The sequence below is a fragment of the Pongo abelii genome, chromosome 8, assembly GCF_028885655.2.
Source record: "Pongo abelii isolate AG06213 chromosome 8, NHGRI_mPonAbe1-v2.0_pri, whole genome shotgun sequence".
NCBI classification, from domain to species: Eukaryota; Metazoa; Chordata; class Mammalia; order Primates; family Hominidae; genus Pongo; species Pongo abelii.
In genome coordinates this window covers 135078123-135097919 of record NC_071993.2, presented here as the reverse complement: position 1 = coordinate 135097919, position 19797 = coordinate 135078123, and the positions used below count along the sequence as shown (strand labels likewise).

Below are 19797 nucleotides of genomic sequence, written 5' to 3'. Positions count from 1 at the left end.
ATTTCACAAACATGAGATTTAAAAAAATTCATTTCTCAGCAGCAACATGGTAACATGATAGCTTTAAATATATAATATGTATATGTAAAATATAATATATATAGCTTTAAGAAGCTATCTATATGTATATGTTATAGCACTTGAACATGAAATCTGCACCATTTCTGATAGCAGATGAATCTTGGTAGAGTTGTTTGAAATCAGTTAAATACTATCAACACATTTTTTAAAAGTTGTTAGAACTGAATCAGCCCTCACCATAAAATAAACACAAATCCAGTTTTTGTTTTTTTTGCTTTTGCTCATTTCTATTCAAAACAAGGAGAAAAGCTACTCAGAAAATCTATTATATGACATGTTTTTGTTCAGTAGTTCCACAGAGATCCTTCCTTTATTACCATTTTAAATAATTTTTACCAAACTCTGCAACATAATAAGCAGTTTTAAAAAATGTTATTGTAGATTCGAGAGTATGTGTGCAGGTTTGTTACATGGGTACATTGCACAATGCTGGGCTTTGAGCTTCTATCGAACCTATCACCCCAATAGTGAACATAGTACCTAATAGAGAGTTTTTCAACACTTGCTCTCCTCCCTTCCTCCTTCCCTTTGGAGTTCCCCGCATCTGTTGTTTCCATCTTTATGTTCATGTGTATAAGCAGCTTTAAAAAGTCACCGCAGGCCAGGTAAGGTGGTTCATGCCTGTAATCCCAGCACTTTGGGAGACCGAGGTGGGCGGATCACCTGAGGTCAGGAGTTCGAGACCAGCCTGGCCAATATGGCAAAACCCATTTCTAGTAAAAACACAAAAATTAGCTGGGCATGGTGACAGGTGCCTGTAATCCCAGCTACTCAGGAGGTGGAGGTAGGAGAATCGCTTGAACCCGGGAGGCAAAGTTTGCAGTGAGCCAAGGTTGTGCCAATGAACTCCAGCCTGAGTGATAGAGCAAGACTCAGTCTCAAAAAAAAAAAAAGAAAAAAAGTCACTGCAAATGGTTGTTTTTGAGCAGAATGTGATCTCCTTTCCTGTTGCTCAGTCCACAGGGGGCCACCCCCAGGGGATGGTGCTGCAGTTGAGGGTGAGTTCCTATATCAGGTAGGACTGGTCCACTCACAGCCCTTGCATTTGGCACCAGACCTCATCCTTATGCACCGCTGGGTCTGAGAAATCTCTCTGTAACTCACACACCCAAAAGCGTTTATACATTTCTTGTCTTCTTTCTCCTAATATGAATGATGCCACCCCTTAGGCAGTTGGCACGCATCTGCACCCAACAATATCGCAACATGAACTGCACAGGCAGGAAACCCTTACACACGGAGTGCCGGCCCTGGCCTCAGGAGCCTGAAGACAAGCTCCTTGAAGACCTGCTCATTGGCCTGCAGTCCAGGTCCCTCACGCTTGCTCTGTGTGTCACTTTTAATTAAAATGCCACTTCACAAATCTAGTTGTTAAGAAAAATGAAGAGGGCAGTTTTGATTACAAAGATAGAAAATGTCTAATTTACAATGGGTGGGATTTTCCCATGTCATCGAGCCGGCCTATGTCCCCAGCAATTGTTAGGGACTGTTTTTCTAAAAAAGTGAACCTCACCTTGGATTCTTGGCTGTCTGACAACCTACCAGGCCCAAACAGACAATGCCTCCGTGCCATCCCCAGTGCACTGTCGACCGAGGCGTGGTGGACTGGAAATGGTTTCCTGAAGCACAGATCCCAGATTTCCTGCACAGAGCTGGATAAAGGTAACTAAGAGGCTTGCCAAATTTTCATTTAACGACGCCTTCCTGGTAATATTCTTTAGCCTGATTTTTAGGTACTTTAGAAATTATATTAGAAGCAACCATGACATAAGACCAAAGAGACAAGTAAGGCCCCTCTGAGCTCCCCGTTACCTCTTGTCTTCCTGGGAAGAGGCTGGGAAACCATCCTGGCCTTGGAGAATCCATGTTTCCCTGACAGCTGAGAAAGGATTTCTAGAAGAATTCCAACTCTGAACTGGGTCTGCTGTGAACACGGTGACGAGACATGAGTTTATATAGGAAATCTGTGTTCCTGTTTCCTCTTAGGGGAAACTGTGACTGATTAACGTCCATGCCTTTGCTCTGTGACAAAGGATTACCTACTAGGCTCTTTTAGGAGGCACTTCTTGAAAGAATGTGGAAACTTTCCCGGGGGGAGGGAGGAATGGAAATGGAAATAAATGAAGGATTAATCTGTTTGTCATGTCAGATCCAAAGGCATTCTTCCAACTTACTGTCAACTTCTAATTCAGTCACCAGGAGAATAATTTGTCACTGTGGCTTGGAAAGAAACCCGTGGAATCCATTGGTGCTCATAAAAAACCCAAGTATATGATGAAGAAGGGAAATAGGAATCACGTGTCTTAGAAAGTTTTAATTTTGTATGTGCTCTGCCCACCAGGCTTCTCACTTCTTTCTGGGATTCTGAAGGCCGGCTCGGGGCATATAGCTCCTGCACTGCTGGAAACATCACCCCAGCGGATGCAGCCAGAATCAGGCTTGGAGTGGTCCCCCTGCCTGTCAGAACCCCGAACTTTATTTTAAAATGAACAGATTTTTTTTTTCCTGTCATGGTAGCCATTCAAATCAACATCAAGAAACACAAGTGAGTCAGAGGAGAAAAAATCACACTTCTTAAAAGTGACAGAGGAGGAAACAGAGATTACTAAAGAAGAACAAGCGAGTGAAGGGAAGCCTAAGTACATTTTAAAATTGAAACTCACAGTTGCTGAATATTCACACGTTAATTTTGTTTTCTTTTATTCCTTGGGTATTTCCATGAACCAAACTGAAATAGTCAAGTTACAGAATCATTTAATTTTACTGACTAGTGGATACCCTTAGGTATAACAATATAAGACCTCAAAGAGTCTGGAGAAAATATTTAAACCTTAATGATACGTCTTTTATAAATTCTTAATTCTGAAATTCCATTGCATTAAACACTATGCGAGAGACCCACAGAGTTGCAAGCATTCTCCAGTTGAAGGAACTTTGGTCATATTGGATCACTGATATGAACTACAGTGTTATTTTCACAAATCTATTGTTAAAGACAAACAAAAAGGAAAGGAAAGCATGGGAACGGGTGACTCCACTCAAGAGACCCTTCCTAATTCAGCTTAACAGGAAAAAAGACTTGACTCATTTATTTGGATGTCAATTTTTTTTTTAATTTTTTGAGACAGAGTCTTGCTCTTTCACCCAGGCTGGAGTGCAGTGGCGTGATCTTGGCTCACTGCAACCTCCACCACCCAGGTTTAAGCAATTCTCATGCCTCAGCCTCTCAAGTAGCTGGGATTACAGGCGCCCGCCACCACACTCAGCTAATTTCTGTATTTTTAGTAGATACAAGGTTTCACCATGTTGGCCAGGCTGGTCTTGAACTCCTGGCCTCAGGTGATTCTCCCACCTCGGCCTCCCAAAGTGCTGGGATTACAGGTGTGAGCCACCGCACCCGGCCTAGATGTCAACTATTAATATAGTTTTTTTAAGTGAAAAATTGGATTACTGCTAGTAAAGGGAACTCCTTTTGATACCCACTATAGTACCAGCACATATGTTACAATCCAGTTAAATGCCTTCCTTAAAAGTTGGGAACAGTTGCCATGATTCTGTGATGATGATCATAATAAGAGTAGCAGTGATAACCACAGCTAGCTTTTATTTATTTTTATTTTTATTTTTTGAGACAGGGTCTCACTCTGTCATGGAGGCTGGAGTGCAGTGGCGCAATCTTGGCTCACTGCAACCTCCACCTCCCAGACTCAAGCAATTCTCCTGCCTCAGCCTCCCAAGTAGCTGGGATTACAGGTGCGTGCCACTACCACCCGGCTAATTTTTGTATTTTTAGTAGAGACGGGGTTTCACCATGTTGGCCAGGCCGGTCTTGAACTCCTGATCTCAAATGATCCACCTGCCTTGGCCTCCCAAAGTGCTGGGATTACAGGCGTGAGCCACAGCGCCCAGCCCATAGCTAGCTTTTATTAAATGCTTACTTTGGGTCATCTCACTGAAATGTCACATCACATCCTAGGAAGCGATGGATGGATGAGAGAAAAGAAAAGGCTTGCACGGGCTGATGTGTTCATCCAGCACGTGTGACTAGGCTCCTCTGCAGTCAGCTGGCCAGTGTGGGCAGTGGCTGTGGCACCATCTCCAGCCTTAGTGGGCTTAGCCGCCCTGCCCAAGGTGGACTATCTTTTTAGTTCTAACTGACTCAAAAGCACGTCTCTGAATCCCACAAGTGCGCAACAAGTTCCTTTCCATTAATAGACATCCTGAAGCTCTGCACACGTCTCAAATGCTTAGCAGTGAAAATGCAACGGGCTAATAGATCAGTCTGGTATTCTACCTTGGCAGCTGTGATAGTCCGTCTTCATGATGCTGATAAAGACATACCCAAGACTGGGCAATTTACAAAAGAAAGAGGCCTACTGGACTCACAGTTCCACATGGCTGGGGAGGCCTCACAATCATGGCTGAAGGTGAAAGGCATGTCTCACATGGCGCAGACAAGAGAAGAGAATGAGGAAGTAACTAAAGTGGAAACCCCTTAAGAAACCATCAGATCTCATGAGACTTATTCACTACCATGAGAACAGTATGGGGGAAACCACCCCCATGATTCAATTATCTCCCACCAGGTCCCTCCCACAACATATGGGAATTAGGGGAGTACAATTCAAGATGAGATTTGCGTGGGGACACAGAGCCAAACCATATCAGTGGCCCAGTGGGCAGGTCCCAAACGAAGGCAGCAGACAAGGCAGCACAGATAGGAGACCTAGGCTTCGAAAGCCCTTTCCTCGTGTCAAGAGAATGATTTCTGGAGTCAGAAGTACCCTTAATCTAGGAACTCAGGATCTTCCTGAAGCAGAGCTTTACTTTCCCAGAGAAATGGAGGCAGGGCCGGGTGTGGTGGCTCATGCTTGTAATCCCAGCACTTTGGGAGGCTGAGGCAGGCAGATCACCTGAGGTCGGGAGTTCGAGGCCAGCCTGACCAACATGCAGAAACCCCGTCTCTATTAAAAATACAAAATTAGCTAGATGTGGTGGTGCTTGTCTATAATCCCAGCTACTCGGGAGGCTGAGGCAGGAGAATTGCTTGAACCCGGGAGGCAGAGGTTGCAGTGAGCCGAGATCACGCCATCACACTTCAGCCTGGGTAACAAGAGTGAAACTCTGTCTCAAAAAAAGAAAAGAAAAGAAAAGAAAGAAATGGAGGCAAAGGAAGGATGGGGCCAGGAAAAGGGAGGTGCCCCCTGAAGCTGCTCTGGCTGCCAACTACCCATGGTGGATGCAGGGAGGACAGGAAGTCAGCTCCTGGACACATGTTCAGTGACCTTCGGGTGGGGCACCCACTTCTGAATCTCTTGCCGGTTTTGAGACAATGCAGGGAGGTGGAGGAGCCCCGGAGGCACCTGTCACAGGATCACTCAGCTGCGGGAGCTGCTGACTCACTGATGGGGAGCAGGTCAACTTGCTGGGAGGAATAGGAAATTTTGGAAGTGGCAGAAGGCAAAACGGGGTGCGGAGGGGCCAGTACTGAGTGGAGAGACAAGGGGTGCAAAGGTCATGCACTTGTAACAAATCATAATCTGAGCCCTGTATTTCAAAAGGAGCTGTATCTGCGGGGTCTGACACTCAAATATTTCATTCTAGCATGGTAGGCACATTTGCATTCGATAAAGCACGAGGCTCCATTGCTTTTGAGGAAAGCCACATTTAATAAGCGTTCGAACCAGTATCGACCAGCCAACACCCCTTGTATAGGATTCTGAGGCTATAAGGGATTGTAGATTTCATATAGTTAATCCTCCATCCCATAATATGATTCCAGTAACGATCCTTCTCTTTGATCCCGCCGCTGACATTTACCCAAGAAGAGTTCCCCATTCAGAATCAACAACGTCTTATAATGATGCAGTGGAGAACATGGACAACAAAATTAACTTAGTAGATGGCAAATGAAGGCATCCCTCTTCTCTAGCTTAATCAATCATTACTTTTGTTTAACATTCCTTACCAAGAAAGAAAGAAACAATCCACACAGTCAAAATGCGTTTGATCACACCAAGAACGATCATAAGCATTTATGCCCAGATGGAACAGTGCCACAAAGGGCACTCTGCCTAAAAAAGAGGGCCAGCCAGGGCACAATAATTGATCCATTGACCTGACAATGATTCCAGAATGGAGTCAGTGCCTTTCAAACAAGGCAATACATTTAGGAAATACAGCTTCCTGGTGGCTGGTATCATGGTGCCCGCTGAAAGCAAGCACACCCAGAAGTCCATGTGCCACTAGCCCGCACGCTGCAGACACTGTGAAAGCTCTTAGATTTTCTTCCTTCGATTTGTTTAGGAAACTTAACAGCATTAAATTGATTAAGTAGACTGCAAAAGGGCTCTGTTGTTTAAAGTTTCCTTTTTCTAAGGACATCAAGGCCATGGAATTTTGCCACTGCCTGGACCCAAAAGGCATAAAATTATGCGACACCCCTGACACTGCTTTTACTGAGTGTGCAATCCGGGGAAGCTCCTTTTCAGCAGTTTTCTCCAGAGCAGATCAATTTAAGAAGCAGTTACCATCAATGCAATTATGTGCCCCTGAGCTCCTGAACACTGGTTGGATGTGTGCCATTGAGATAAGGCTAGGCCCTTTTAAAAGCAACGACACGTCAGTGAAAGGAAAGCATGTAGAAATTGTGTCCTCAACAATACATTTCAGGAGACCAAGCAGCTGAGCCAAATTTCACACACACACACACACACACACGCACACACACACACATGAATGATATAACAAAAAGGTGTGATATGAGCCTGTTCAAGCAAGGTAAGGCATAAAATTCAAGTACAACACGCTGACCATATGGCCTTCTTTCTCAAGAAGACAATGCTCTTCTAATAATTAAATCCCACATATTATTTTAAGCTATTTATCTGTACATCAGAAATAATTTTTAAAAAGTTTTGTACTCACCGAGGGAGAGTGAAGGCTATAGTCTGAAAAAGAAAGAAGAAAAAAAAAGTTAGTTTTCTGGTTAACAGGAGTTGGCTGCTAATTCTAGCCATTTCCTTCTGTACAGCACTAGTCAACTATCCCATTTTTGCTTAATTGTTCAGGGTCTTCTGGAGACCTCTTTATCTAGATGATACTTGTTTTGGCTGCAATCATCAGCTTTTAACCATGTGCTGCCCCAAACTTTAAAACAACCTCTAATGGTCAGTTGATGGTGGGGTGTGGCCACTGACCTAGCCCCCAAGATGCTCCATCAGTCAGCTGCTTCTGCTGTGGCCTATAGGGTTCCCTCCCCTTGAAGTAGTTTCTTTAGCCCATCCTCCCCGCAAAAGAGCCTTTTACAACCCGGTCTGGGGCAGCTCCCTTTCTCCAGCTTTCTAGCTTAATCATTATCTAGCCTGATCATTCCCATTAATTAATTAATTATTATTATTATATTTTTGAGATGGAGTCTTGCTCTGTCGCCCAGGCTGGAGTGCAATGGAGTGATCTCAGCTCACTGCAACCTTCGCCTCCCAGTTCAAGCGATTCTCCTGCCTCAGCCTCCTGAGTAGCCAGGACTACAGGTATGTGCCACCATGCCTGCTAATTTTTATATTTTTAGTAGAGACGAGGTTTCACCATGTTGGCCAGGCTGGTCTTGAACTCCTGGCCTCAAGTGATCTGCTCGCCTTGGGCTCCCAAAGTGCTGGGATTACAGGCATGAGCCTCCATGCCCAGGCTCCCATTAAATTAGCTCTCATGTTATTATTTTTTTTTAAAAAACAGTTTTATTGAGACATAATTTTCATACCATAAAGTTCACTTGTTTAAAGTGTACAGTTCAATCATTTTTAGTATATTCACCCAACTTGAAACCATCAATGTAATCTAATATTAGAACATTTTCATCATTCAAAAAGAAACCCCACACCCACTATTAGCTCACTAGCTCCCAAGCTCCATCCTGTCCCCAGCCCCTGGCAACACCAATCTACTTTCTGTCTTTATGGATTGGCCTATTCTGAGTATTTCATATAAATGGACTCACACTATATATGGCCTTCTGTGACTGGGTTCTTTCACTTATAATAGCATTATGTTTTTGAGACATCCCTATTGTAGCATGTACCAGTACTTCATTCCTTTTAATGGCTGAATAATATTCCATTGCATGGCTATACCACATTTTGTTGACCCATTCTTCAGTGGATGAATTTAACTCGCTTGTTCTGTTCTGAGTGGTCAGCATGGCAGCCTCACACTGGGATTATTGATTAGGCTGCTATCTACCTGTGAATGAGACCTTGCTCAGTCGTCACTGCATGTCTGCACTGGTGAAGGGTAGAAGCATGTTTTGATTGTTACTATTTTTAAATGGTGAATGCAGTACATGATGTTTTCCACTAAAATAGACTACTTGCTTTCTTAGTCCCGACAAAACTAGGTATCTTAAATCAAATCAAATAAAGACTCTACAGCACACAATTAAAAGTTGTTATAAATTGTTATATTTAAAAAAATTGTTTAAATGTATATTGTTATACATTTAAAAGCTGACCCATGAGATGTGTTTGAAACCCAAGAAGCAGAAAAAATACTTGTGGTTACTAAGGAATTTTAAGTCTATTTGGGCAAACCTACACCTCAAATTATTCTTAATGGTGAAAGACTTAATACTTCTCCCCAGTACTGGGAACAAAGCAAGGATTTGTCCCACTCCTATTTAACATTATCCTGGAAATCATAGCCAATGCACTAAGTTAGGAAAAAGAATTAAAAGACATAAGCATTGAAAAGAAAAAAAATAAAACTTTATTCTCAGATGACATAATAGTCTACAGGCGATATATGAGTTAAGGTCACAAGGTGCAAAGTTACTAATACAGAAAAAAAAGATTTGTATATACTAACAACAATTATAAATGAAATGTAAAAGACAGTCTATATAATGCCAAAGCATCTACTGGGGCAGCTATATAAAACAACTGGGGAAAATCTGTTGAGTAACATATTAAAGAACAGAGGGTTTCCAGGGTGCAGTGGAACCCAGTATAACATAGAGCATGATGGCAGGGGATTGAGAGGGCATCGGTTTTTGGGCAAGAAATGATTACTTGAGGATCACTGCACATAGGGGAACTGCTTTTTTGTAGGAATAACTTATTACAAGAGTCCATCCTTCCCACTCCCCAAAATGAACCAGAAAAGATGCTAAAAAGAGTGACTCTTGATGTTTGACTGAGGCCAAGCAAGGGAAGAAGCCAGGAATGGAAGTTATACCTCCAATATCTCAAGACGATTGATAGAAATGATCAATCTTCCAATGCAATGTTGATTCCTTTTAATGTAAAATAAAACCCATTCCTATGCAGAAGTTTCTGGAGCAGGGCTGCAGACAGTGGCAGCAGGCTTGAGTCAAACCAGACTAAAACCACATGGGAAAAGACCAATTTTGGTAGAACCTGTTGGCACTTTGCCAATGGTTGCACGATTGACAACCTCAATCAAACACAAATCATAGTTTGAAATTAAACTTGCAGCTAATTTTTACAAAATAAGGCAAGAATACACTGAACTCTTGCCTTATTGTGCAGTGGTGCAATCATGGCTCACTGCAGCCTCAACCTCCTGGACTCAAGCAGTCCTCTTGCCTCAGCCTCCCAAGTAGCTGGGACTACAGGTGTGCACTACCACATTCTGCTAATTTTAGTACTACAAATAGATCATGTAATTTATTGGTCTGTGGCTCACACATGATAGTAGGAAACCACAACTATCAGTTTCTTAAAGAATTAGAGCAAAAACCAATCATAATGTTCTCTAAAGTAAACCTTTACCAAGTGAGGACTTCCATTGGGCCAACACTGTGACGCTGACGGCTGCTGTAATATTGAGCCATAAGTTCGAAACTGTGAAAGAGGCACATTTAAAAGCTGGGGGTTGGGAAGGTTGGTTTGAGCAGACAGATCCACGAAGTGGGGTCAGTGAGAAGCTGACACAACATCCTTCCACTCACGGGAAAGCTTCCTGTTGTTCTCTTGAACATTGTCGTCCTCCAGCAAGGGGAAGGAGAGATGAGCTTAGATTTCTCGGGCTGTGGAGTGCCTTGGGCGCTGCTTATGGTGTCTCTCCCACATCTAACAACTATCCTAGTAGGTAAGGCAAGACCCACTTTATTATTTTTAAATTTTTATTTGTTTATTTATTTTTTGAGATGGAGTCTCGCTCTGTAACCCAGGCTGGAGTGCAGTAGCGGGATCTTGGCTCACTGCAGCCCCCGCCTCCTGGGTTCAAGTGATTCTCCTGCCTCAGCCTCCTGAGTAGCTGGGATTACAGGCACGCACCACCACACCTGGCTAACTTTTGTATATTTAGTAGAGATGGAGTTTCAGCATGTTAGCCAGGCTGGTCTCCAACTCCTGACCTAAAGTGATCCACCCTCCTCAGCCTCCCAGAGGGCTGGGATTACAGGTGTGAGTCACCAAGCCCGGTCGGCGAGACCCACTTTAAAGATGAGGACACTGAGGCTTGGTGAGGCTCTAGACTCGTATCACAGAGTGAGGAGACAGGGCAGTGGTGATGCCGGCCTGGGGCTGCTGAGCCCACTCCTGGCTAGGCCTCCCAGAGGAAGCCATCCTACATTGCAATGTACATTTGTCTGCTTGTTTTATTTTATTTTTTTTCTTAAATTGAGACAGGGTCCCACTGTATAGTCCAGGCTGGAGTGCAGTGGCATGATCATATCTCACTGTAGCCTTGACCTCCTGGGCTCAAGCAGTCTTTCTGCCTCAGCCACCCCCCGAATAGCTGGGACTACAGGTGTGCGCCACCATGTCCCACTAATTCTGTATTTTTTGTAGAGACAGGGTCTCCTGATGTTGCCCAGACTGGTCTCGAACTCCTGGGCTCAAGCGACCCAGCCACCTTGGCCTCCCAAAGTGCTGGCATTACAGGCGTGAGCCACTATGCCCAGTCTTGTCTGCTTGTTCTTTTTGTTTTTGTTTTGTTTTGCTTCTTTTGTCTATATCTCCTTCCTCCCAGTGAAGCTGTAATTCCTTTAGTGTAGGAATGGTGTAGGAAAGGCATTCTGCGGATGGCAATAATGATACCGGATTATTCCTTAAAATCCTTTCCAGTCCTAGAGAGTGCTCCATTATGTTCTCTCCTCCAGAAAGGACAGCTCCGGGATGGCCATATATTTACTGTGGAAGAAGTGGGTCTTTGGAAGTAGCCTGCCCCACAGAGGCCTGGACAAGCCTGGCCACAGAGTTGGAGCTTTGGCTGGAGCTTTGGCTGGTGAGTCCCTGGAGCTCACAGCTGCAGCCACTCTACTTCCAGGGAACAGAGGCAGGGAGGAAGCCGACAAAGCCCTGGGAAAAAGACAGGGTGACAACATCGGAACAGGGGAAATCCACCCTTAGGAAAGGGGGCAGGGGCAGGCAAGGTCAGGCCAGTGAAGGCGCCCACAGGAAGTGGCCGGGCTGCTGGGTTGGGTCCTGATTACTCACAAGATATGGAAAGACCGAGCGACGTTATTGTGCATCCTAGCCCTGCAAAGAAGAAAATAAAACTACAGCATTTAGAATCAGTCCCTTGGAACTATTCCATTTAAGGGAAACATTCAAATTACTTCTGAGATGAACAGGACTGGCCAATCTTTCCAAACTCAGACAAAAGGAAAATGCCTTTTACACACAACCTTGGCCTGAAGCATCATAAGCATTCGAGTGGGCAGAATGTAGGTTGCTAAGCGGCTGGGTAGCATGCATATCTCCAAGCTAGTCTTTTAAATGAGTGGCAACCTTGAATAATTTTTTGGAAGTGCATTTACATTTTATTTTAACATGTTTACTTACATGTTGCTATGTGTATATCTAAAATGTGAACTTTTCATGATGTATTACAATTTTATAAAGAAAGAATACAAGAAGAAAACTCCACTTCATGCAGTTAAGTGCCAGAGATACTGACCTTGAAGCAGTCTTACTGTGAACGACCAGCCCCCGGAGCCAAGTTCCTCAATCCTGGCTGCCTTCTCTTGGACTCCAGTTTTTCCCCAAAGACACTGAGTTGTCCTGATCAATTAGAGCACTGGGGTAGCAAGAACTGTCATTCACCCTCAATCACAGTAACACTCAAGCACCACGACTATGACCATTACTTTAGATGGACTGGTCAAAGAGCAGGATCATTACTCCAAATGAAAAAATAACAGAGACCTCATCACTTGAATTAAGTGCAGTGGGAATGGACAGAACTGCAGCCATGGCCCCTGCGGCTGTCTCTGCATTCTATCGGACAACTTCATTCTGCTTCCAGTGGGTAATTCAAATGATGGAAGAAAGCAAAACGTTTCTGAATCATCTAGGCTTCAGATTCGCACTGATGTCATACTCACAGCTTCCTTGTTTACCTTCCAGGCAACAGTAAAGCTGTTAATGTCTATATTTTCTAATGCATGAAAGACAGGACAGAAGGAGCTACTGAACCCGGGGGAGGGAGCCCTCCCTGACATGAAGGAGTTTAGTAGAATCTTATCTGCCTACCCCACAGCCTTAAACCACCTTGAAAAGGAGATGAAATCTTTAAAACAATGTTGCTAAGCCTGGGGGGAAAAAAAGACCCATTTTTCTCAACCATCGTTTTTGCCAGTCTATGACAGATGAGCAGGACTTCTAAATATTTGGCAACTTTTAGAAATTATTCATGGGCAGCTGCTCAGCACAGATCCACGTGCATCCCTGCCTGCCTCTTAAACTCCCTCCTCCCCCGACCAAGGCACACACTCTCTAATTATTCCACGGTTGAGGCACCCTCTTTGGATTAGGAAACATGCAAATTAGAAAGCCAGACAAATCCTCCTTTGCAAGTACGAGTGTCTGCTGGTTTGCATACTGCCTCGTCTGGCTATGCCATTATTATCAGCATCAAATTTGGAAACATGGCAATTTGATTCCAGGCTCCCTTCTGAGGTGTAGGGGTGCCCTCCAAGCCCCAGAGGGGAGAGCTATGAATTTGTTCACCTCTTGGTGCTGGGCATGGACACTTCTCAGATAGTGACAGTCACTGTCATGTTTTTTAAAAAAATCTTTGCCCGATGAGTAGCTTCTTGGCAGGGGCTCTAGTGTTTGAGGACAGGGATGGATAGTGTTAACAGCCACCAAGAGAAGACCCTTGCAGAAGAAACAGCCACTGTAAGGACAGGAACTTCATGCCAGACTCCCCGCTAAGCACCCAACAGGGATCACTGCATCCTCTCAATACTCATATGAGGAGTTTGCTATTAGACCCACTTTGCAGAGGGGGAACTGAGGCTCAGAGATATAGGGTAGCTTGCCACAAGGACTCCCCACACTGGGCAGTGCAGTGGGACTCCAGAGGAGCAGTCCTCGAAAACAAGCCTGTTTTATTCCCCTCTACCTGCCTCACTCCTCCAATTGGGCTCGGACTCTGAAATGTACTCAGGACACGCTTGCTGGGTGCCTGATGCTAATGGTAACTGAACACGCTAAAGATGTTTTTCTTGAGCTAATTCCTTCAGTGAGCCCCAGAGAAGATGATTGATCTCTAATACTCAGATATGTTAAATCAGTGTTTGCAGGTTTTCTTTTTTAGCGTGCCAATTGGAAACACACCTGCCTTTCACCAGGTGACCCTAGGTCTGCGATGAGGCTAAGCATGTGTGTGAAGGGCCTGGTTGGTGATGATCTTGACACTCGGCTGTCCAAGGTAACCTGTGGCCAGAGGCCAGGGCAAAGCAATATTCACTAAGGCAGAATGGATGAGCTCTGGCATTAAATAATTATTCAGAAAGATCATTTTATTATGAAATAATAATAATTATTATTCACGAATAAGGGAAATAGCATGTTTGCTGATGAGATTGGCACGGATAAGAAGAGTAGCATGTGTTGGTAAACAGCCCTCTGGATTGCTTAACAGGTTTGGAAGCTCACAGGAAGAGCATCAAGTCAGGCAGACACCACGGTGATCCACCTTCTAGAGGCCGCTCACTCACACAACCATGTCTCACGGGGCTCCAACACAGCACAGTCTCCCTGCTTCCCTCATGCTGCTCCCTGCCCCACAAAGCCTCAGTCTCACCCAAACCCACTAGACGCCAGGTGATCCAGTAGGTCAAGTCCTACTCTCTCCTTGACATCTTTTCTGAGCCCTCTGGGCTGCCCTGGTTGTATCCCTCCTGGTGCCTAGCTGTTCCCTGCCCGCCCCTTCCATCTTTATGTGTCTTCACATCTCTACAACAACGCCGTACAGTAGGACCCTGGATTAACATTAAGGATGTTTTCTGCCATTTCAGCTGCCCTATGAGGTGGGGAGGTATGATCCACATTTTACAGATGACGAAGGCAGGTGCAGACCCTCCCCAAAGACAGAGCATCCATGGCTAATTTGGTGATTTCTGAATAGAAACCCTGTTATCTCTAGCTTGAACATCTTTAGTATATGAAAAGTTCTGCGCATGTACCAGAAACTCAAAAAATACGAATTGAATGAGTACATCAATATGCTGAACCAGCCATTTAACATTAGTGAGCATCTACTATGTGCTATTTCTGTGCCAATTGCTTAGGATTTAGAGATTAAAAAAAATACATGGACAGAACCTCAACCTCCTTACCCTAAAAGAAGTCCAGAGGACAGACTTATAAACAGATCATTGAAATGCAGGGGTGAGCAGTGCTAGGTCGTGGCAAGCCCAGGCGCCATGAAAGATGGAAGCAGAACACTAACCTGTGTTTGGCCAAAGTTAGGTCATCTTTCTCAAGAAGAAAATTCCCAGGAAGAGCACATGAACAAAAGCAAGGAAGCCAGAGAGTGTATGGAACATTCTGGAAATGGCAAATAAGTTGGATTCTGGCTTTGACCTTGGAACAAGTCACAACAGTTTTGAGCCTAAGTTTCTTCATCTGTGAAATAGAGATAACAAAATTTCCTGCTGGGTTAGTAAAGGAGGTAAGGACCCGACACAGAACTCAGTATAAGGCCTGGACCCAATAAATCACTGCTGTGAGCCTGGGATGTGTGGTGGGCAGATCCCGGAATGCTGCAGAGACCTTTGGCTTTGGGCTGAAGCCACAAGGGGGCTGCAGAAGTCTGCAAGTCTGGACGTTCCCATTCTGCTCTCTGCAAAGAAGGTCACTGTGATGGCTGCAGAGAAGAATAAGGGACAGGACCATGCTAAGTGTGGACTGTGGATTCCTGACTAATGAGGCCACACCTGTGGTCCAGATGCAGGATGAAAACGTGTTCTCAAGGGCAGTGGTGGACGGCCGGGGAGGGGGCAGCTATTTAACGATGGAGGAAGCAGAGCTCACAAGCTTTGGAGACATGTGAGAAGTGGGGAAAAGGGAAGGAAGCTAAGCGTGACCGTGGGCTTGGCTTGGGGGCCTGGGTGAAGCATTGCCATTGACAGAGGTGGGGTTCAGGCGCAGAGCTATCAGAAAGTGATGCATCCTTCACAGGCATGCAGAGGATATTACCGAGAGACTAAGAAAATACATTAGCGTGAGAAAAGGGGAGACCCATCCTGAAAACAGATCAATTTTTTTTTTCAGGAATATGGTACTCAGAGCAGAGATGTTTGTTAGATATTCCTCAGGAAGACTTTGAAAACTAGGAAAGCTAATGAACGAAAAATCTGCCCATCAACTAGCCACTTTGCTGAAACATTTGTAAATATTACTGTTTTAATGATCCTCCACCCCACAACAACTGGCTGATCTGAACCATTTAAACTAGGTCATAAATAAGAATCCCTATAAAATGCACAAAAAAGAGGCTAGCTTGAAAACAAATGAGAGATAACAGAGAAGATTCTAGGTATCTGTTATATTGTCTTGAAGAGGAAAAGCTACATGTCTCCATTTAAAATAGAGCTCATAATAAAAGGTAAGCTGTCAGGGGATTCACAAATCACTGTGCTCCTAACAGAAATGTGTCTAGGCTTGATACACATTGCTGAGGACAAGCACCTATTTTTTCCCCACCACTGAAAAAGTTCTGTGAACCAGTAATGAATCCCTCCTCCACATAAAAGAACACTGCAGTATTCATTTAGAAACAAAAACAGCATTATAGCAAAAATATGCAGCGCTCCATTCTGGAACAATATACTGCAACAAAAGTGTAATGTTTGACAGGCATTCTGTTTTGTCTACCTAGAAAGGTCAGCTCTCCTCTTCCACTGCTAAGCAGTGCATCCATCATTCTCAAGGAAAATTATTTTCTTTCTTTACAACTCAAGGAATCATCCCAAAGTGTATGTGCTCGAGCCGCTGCACCACACAGCCAGACAGTCCCAGGCCTCTGTGTGATGTGGAGACATTAAAGGCCGGCGGTAGAGGGAGCTGATGTGTGTCTGCTCATACCTGCAGAACCCCAGGCCTCCCACCTGCCACCTGCATGGCTGCTGGTCTCTCCTGTAATCCATAGTCCAAGGGAGGGAGAAGCAGCAGCGTGTGCTCTCCAGCCAGATCCCTGCCCACTGGGTGACCTTGGGCAGCCCCTCCACCTCTCTGTGCTTCAATGGCCACTACACATGAGGTCACCAATACTTGCTGATGATCCACAGCGTCATGGTAATGATCCAGTGAGAGAATGTTGGGTGGAGGAGCTTGGAAACAGAGGAGGGTAAAGCCCAGGTAAGGACAGAAAGGCTACTGTTCGCACCCTGGGGTTGGCCCTGGGTAGTGCCACATCTAGCACTGCCTTGCTACCTAATAATCACATTTATGAGGACAAATGGTCCTTGGGGCACGTGCTAGACACTGTACATACAGGATCCTGTCTGATCCTCACGGCCACCCTGAAGTAACATGTGTGAAGTCACATGGTCAATAAGAGGTTGAGCCAGAAATCAAATCCAGCCAGATCTGACTCCAAATCCCATGTTCTATGCCACTGGGCAATAATGTCCTCAACATTAGGAAAACCCTGGGCCCTTGGTGCCTGGGCCGGGAATTGCTTCCTGGGAGAGAAGCCAGGTGTGGGGGAGCAGTCCCCAGGCAGTGGTCGGGGAAGTGGTCACTGCCCAGCCGACCACAGATAGGACACTGACAAGGATTCCTCCTCCCCCATGTTACCCTCATGGTCAGGCAGCATCATGGCTTCAAAGCGCACAGTTTATCTGATGTGCCCCTGCCTGAGATGCTGAAATCCATCTTCCCGCCCAGCCCCAAACTCATCTAAGAGTCACGAGCAAATTGAAGAAAAGTTTCTGCTGGGCTTCTATAAACTAGGCTGGGTCTCTGAAAAGGTAAAAGCTCTGGAAGTTGAATTTAGGAAAACTGCATGAAGTTCAATGCTGTGCCTGAATCTGCCAGGAGGTCTGAGGTCTGAAAGTGCTAAGGGAAAGCTCTCCTGGTGCCCATGGCCATCCCAGCAGGAACCACTGACTGGCCTGAGGGAGCCACCCACGTAGCTGGCCGGGATCTGTAGCCAATGGAGAGTTAAGAGTCTCCTTCTAGAGCTGCCAAGATTCTAATAAACCTCCTTCTGTTCAAACTAAACTGCAAATCGCACACACTGGAGACTTTCCCCAGGAACTGCCTTGTGAGGGGCAAGTGCTCACTGCAGGCCGGGATGGGCACACATCTGACCTTCCTTACTCCAGTGCTCATTCTCTAAAGGAACTGGAATGCGCTAGTACCTGCAAGGACAGCAAGGCCGGGGCACCGTGCACGGGGCTCTCAAATCTCAGGGCGGCACCGAGTGAAAACACTGGGCAGGCTTCATCTCACCGACTCCTCCACACAGTGCGGAGAGCTGAGAAGGGCCCTCCCTGCCTTCCAGAGGAGGAAGCAGAAGCATTGAGAACATGGAGACGCCCTCCAGGGGGTGCCAATCCCCACCCTACCCCAGGTCTCTTACCGTAAGACCCGCGTTCCCAACAGCTTCCTGATACTTCGTCTTGGGCTGGACTCCCTATGCCCACTGGGGTCCTTTTTTGCGATGTGAATGTTTGAAGTGAACCATTTGTTCAAATGTGCCAGCCCCAGTGTGAGTGTCACATTAGCCGTGTATGGACACTTGACAACATGAAGCTCTCAGTCAGGTCTTATGGAGACTCCCGATCTAACTTTCAGTTCAGTGAGACTTACAGGCAGGGTCTCTGCATGGGACAAAGGACACAGAGACCTCTGCCGCTGTGTGTAGACAGTGAGCACCTTCCTGGCTCTGCCACAGATATGGGACAGGATAATGACTGCAGCTGATTTTGCTACATCAATTAATTTTAATGACATAGAAGCTTATCCAACCATGAGTCCCAGATAGATTTAACCTGGAGGGATGGTTTATTTTTGAAATGACTAAACATTCAAAACATAATTGAAATGAAATGACCCTTCCTCAGTAAATGATTCCTATGATATGAATAAGAATATGATCCACCTAAAATCTTCCATAGTAACAAGGGGAAAATATCAGGTGATCTTTTTTGTGAGCGCAGCCGTGATGGAAACTTGAGTGTCCATTAGTCAGCTTAACTCATTGTAGGATTAACAAAAGAACAGTCCAAACTGTCAGTTTTCAGAGTTTGATATAATAAAACAGGAGTTTTGTAGGAGGTTTGTAGGCATCATTTCATCTGTGGCTCTACTATGTAATCCACTGCTCAGCAGATATTTATCGAATGTCTACTGTGTAGGTGCTTCAGGATACATGAAAAAATGCAACAGATGAGTTATCAATGGTGTGAGGGGAAGGTCTGTACCTGGGGACAGGTAATGAGGGAGGAGAGCTCAGCTGGCCTTACAGGATAAGAAGCCAGTCCTGGGGTGGGTAGAGGGTGGGAGGACATTCTAGGCTTGGAGCTCTGATTCCAACTAATTCTGCAAATACAACCCTTTCATCCGCAAAGCTGTGCTTACACCGAAAAGACCTTACCGTCCTTCCATTGGATTGGCTAGCTTCTGAGACTTAGGGTGCTCTTGGGTGGCAGCTGGGTTCCTGGAGGCCCTGGAGGCTCCCAAGAACCTCATCATTGTGGGGTGCCCCCCACCCAAGTTCCCTCCCTCTTGTGTCTCCCAGCTGCAATCTGGGAGTGTGGGCTGGACTTCCAGGCCACTGGGGGCCTGGGAAAAGCCCTTGGTTACTGGCTCTTTTTTATGCGTGTGTGTAAGTACTTATATGAAAAACAAAAAAAGAACTCAGCTTCAACATTTTGAACATTCAGCTTGAGGTTACAAAAGAATCCAAATTCTGGAATTTCTGTGCAAAGGGAGAGAGGAGGAGACAGCTTTGCCTCCCCAGCACCAGAGTTTCTGAAGAGCTCGTGACTCAGGGTCCCCATGGCCAGCAGCCTGAGGAGCAAAGCCACGGATGCTCCAGAACCAACAGGCTCCTTCATGAAGTGCCGGAGGCACGTGCCAGCATCTCACACAGAATTCACGTTCACCATGATTCTCCAGATGTATAATTTTGTAATAGAAAAGACCCCCAGTCTGACCGTCTCCTTTACATGTGATATGACAGGAACACACACAAAGCTCATGTCTGCATCATGCCCCCCCGCCCCCTTTTTTTTTCTTTTTAGGCAGAGTATCGCTCTGTTGCCAGGGTGGAGTGCAGTGACCCAATCTCGGCTCACTGAAACCTCTGCCTCCCAAGTTCAAGCAATTCTTGTGCCTCAGCCCCTCGAGTAGCTGGGATTACAGGTGTGCACCACCATGCCCAGCTAATTTTTGTATTTTTAGCACAGAGAGGGTTTCACCATATTGGCCAGGCTAGTCTGGGACTCTTGGCCTC

At 45.3% G+C, this 19797-nt stretch overlaps 1 protein-coding gene across 7 annotated transcripts in view; it reads right to left on the bottom strand.

The window, feature by feature from the left end:
* Positions 1 to 19797, bottom strand: part of PTPRE (protein tyrosine phosphatase receptor type E) — a 185750-nt gene that overhangs the window by 102846 nt on the left and 63107 nt on the right. For 4 of the 7 annotated variants that reach the window (XM_054523057.2, XM_063727816.1, XM_009245933.4 and 1 more), the window contains exons 1-2: positions 16419 to 16717; positions 7009 to 7031 (exon numbers count right to left, since the gene is read on the bottom strand). In XM_054523057.2, the coding sequence (XP_054379032.2) occupies positions 7009 to 7031; positions 16419 to 16454 (59 nt within the window). In that variant the 5' untranslated portion in view covers positions 16455 to 16717. Of the gene's footprint in view, positions 1 to 2744; positions 2764 to 7008; positions 7032 to 16418; positions 16718 to 19797 lie in introns of those variants that run through there. The other 3 variants (XM_063727818.1, XM_054523061.2, XM_063727819.1) reach the window with 2 other exon arrangements.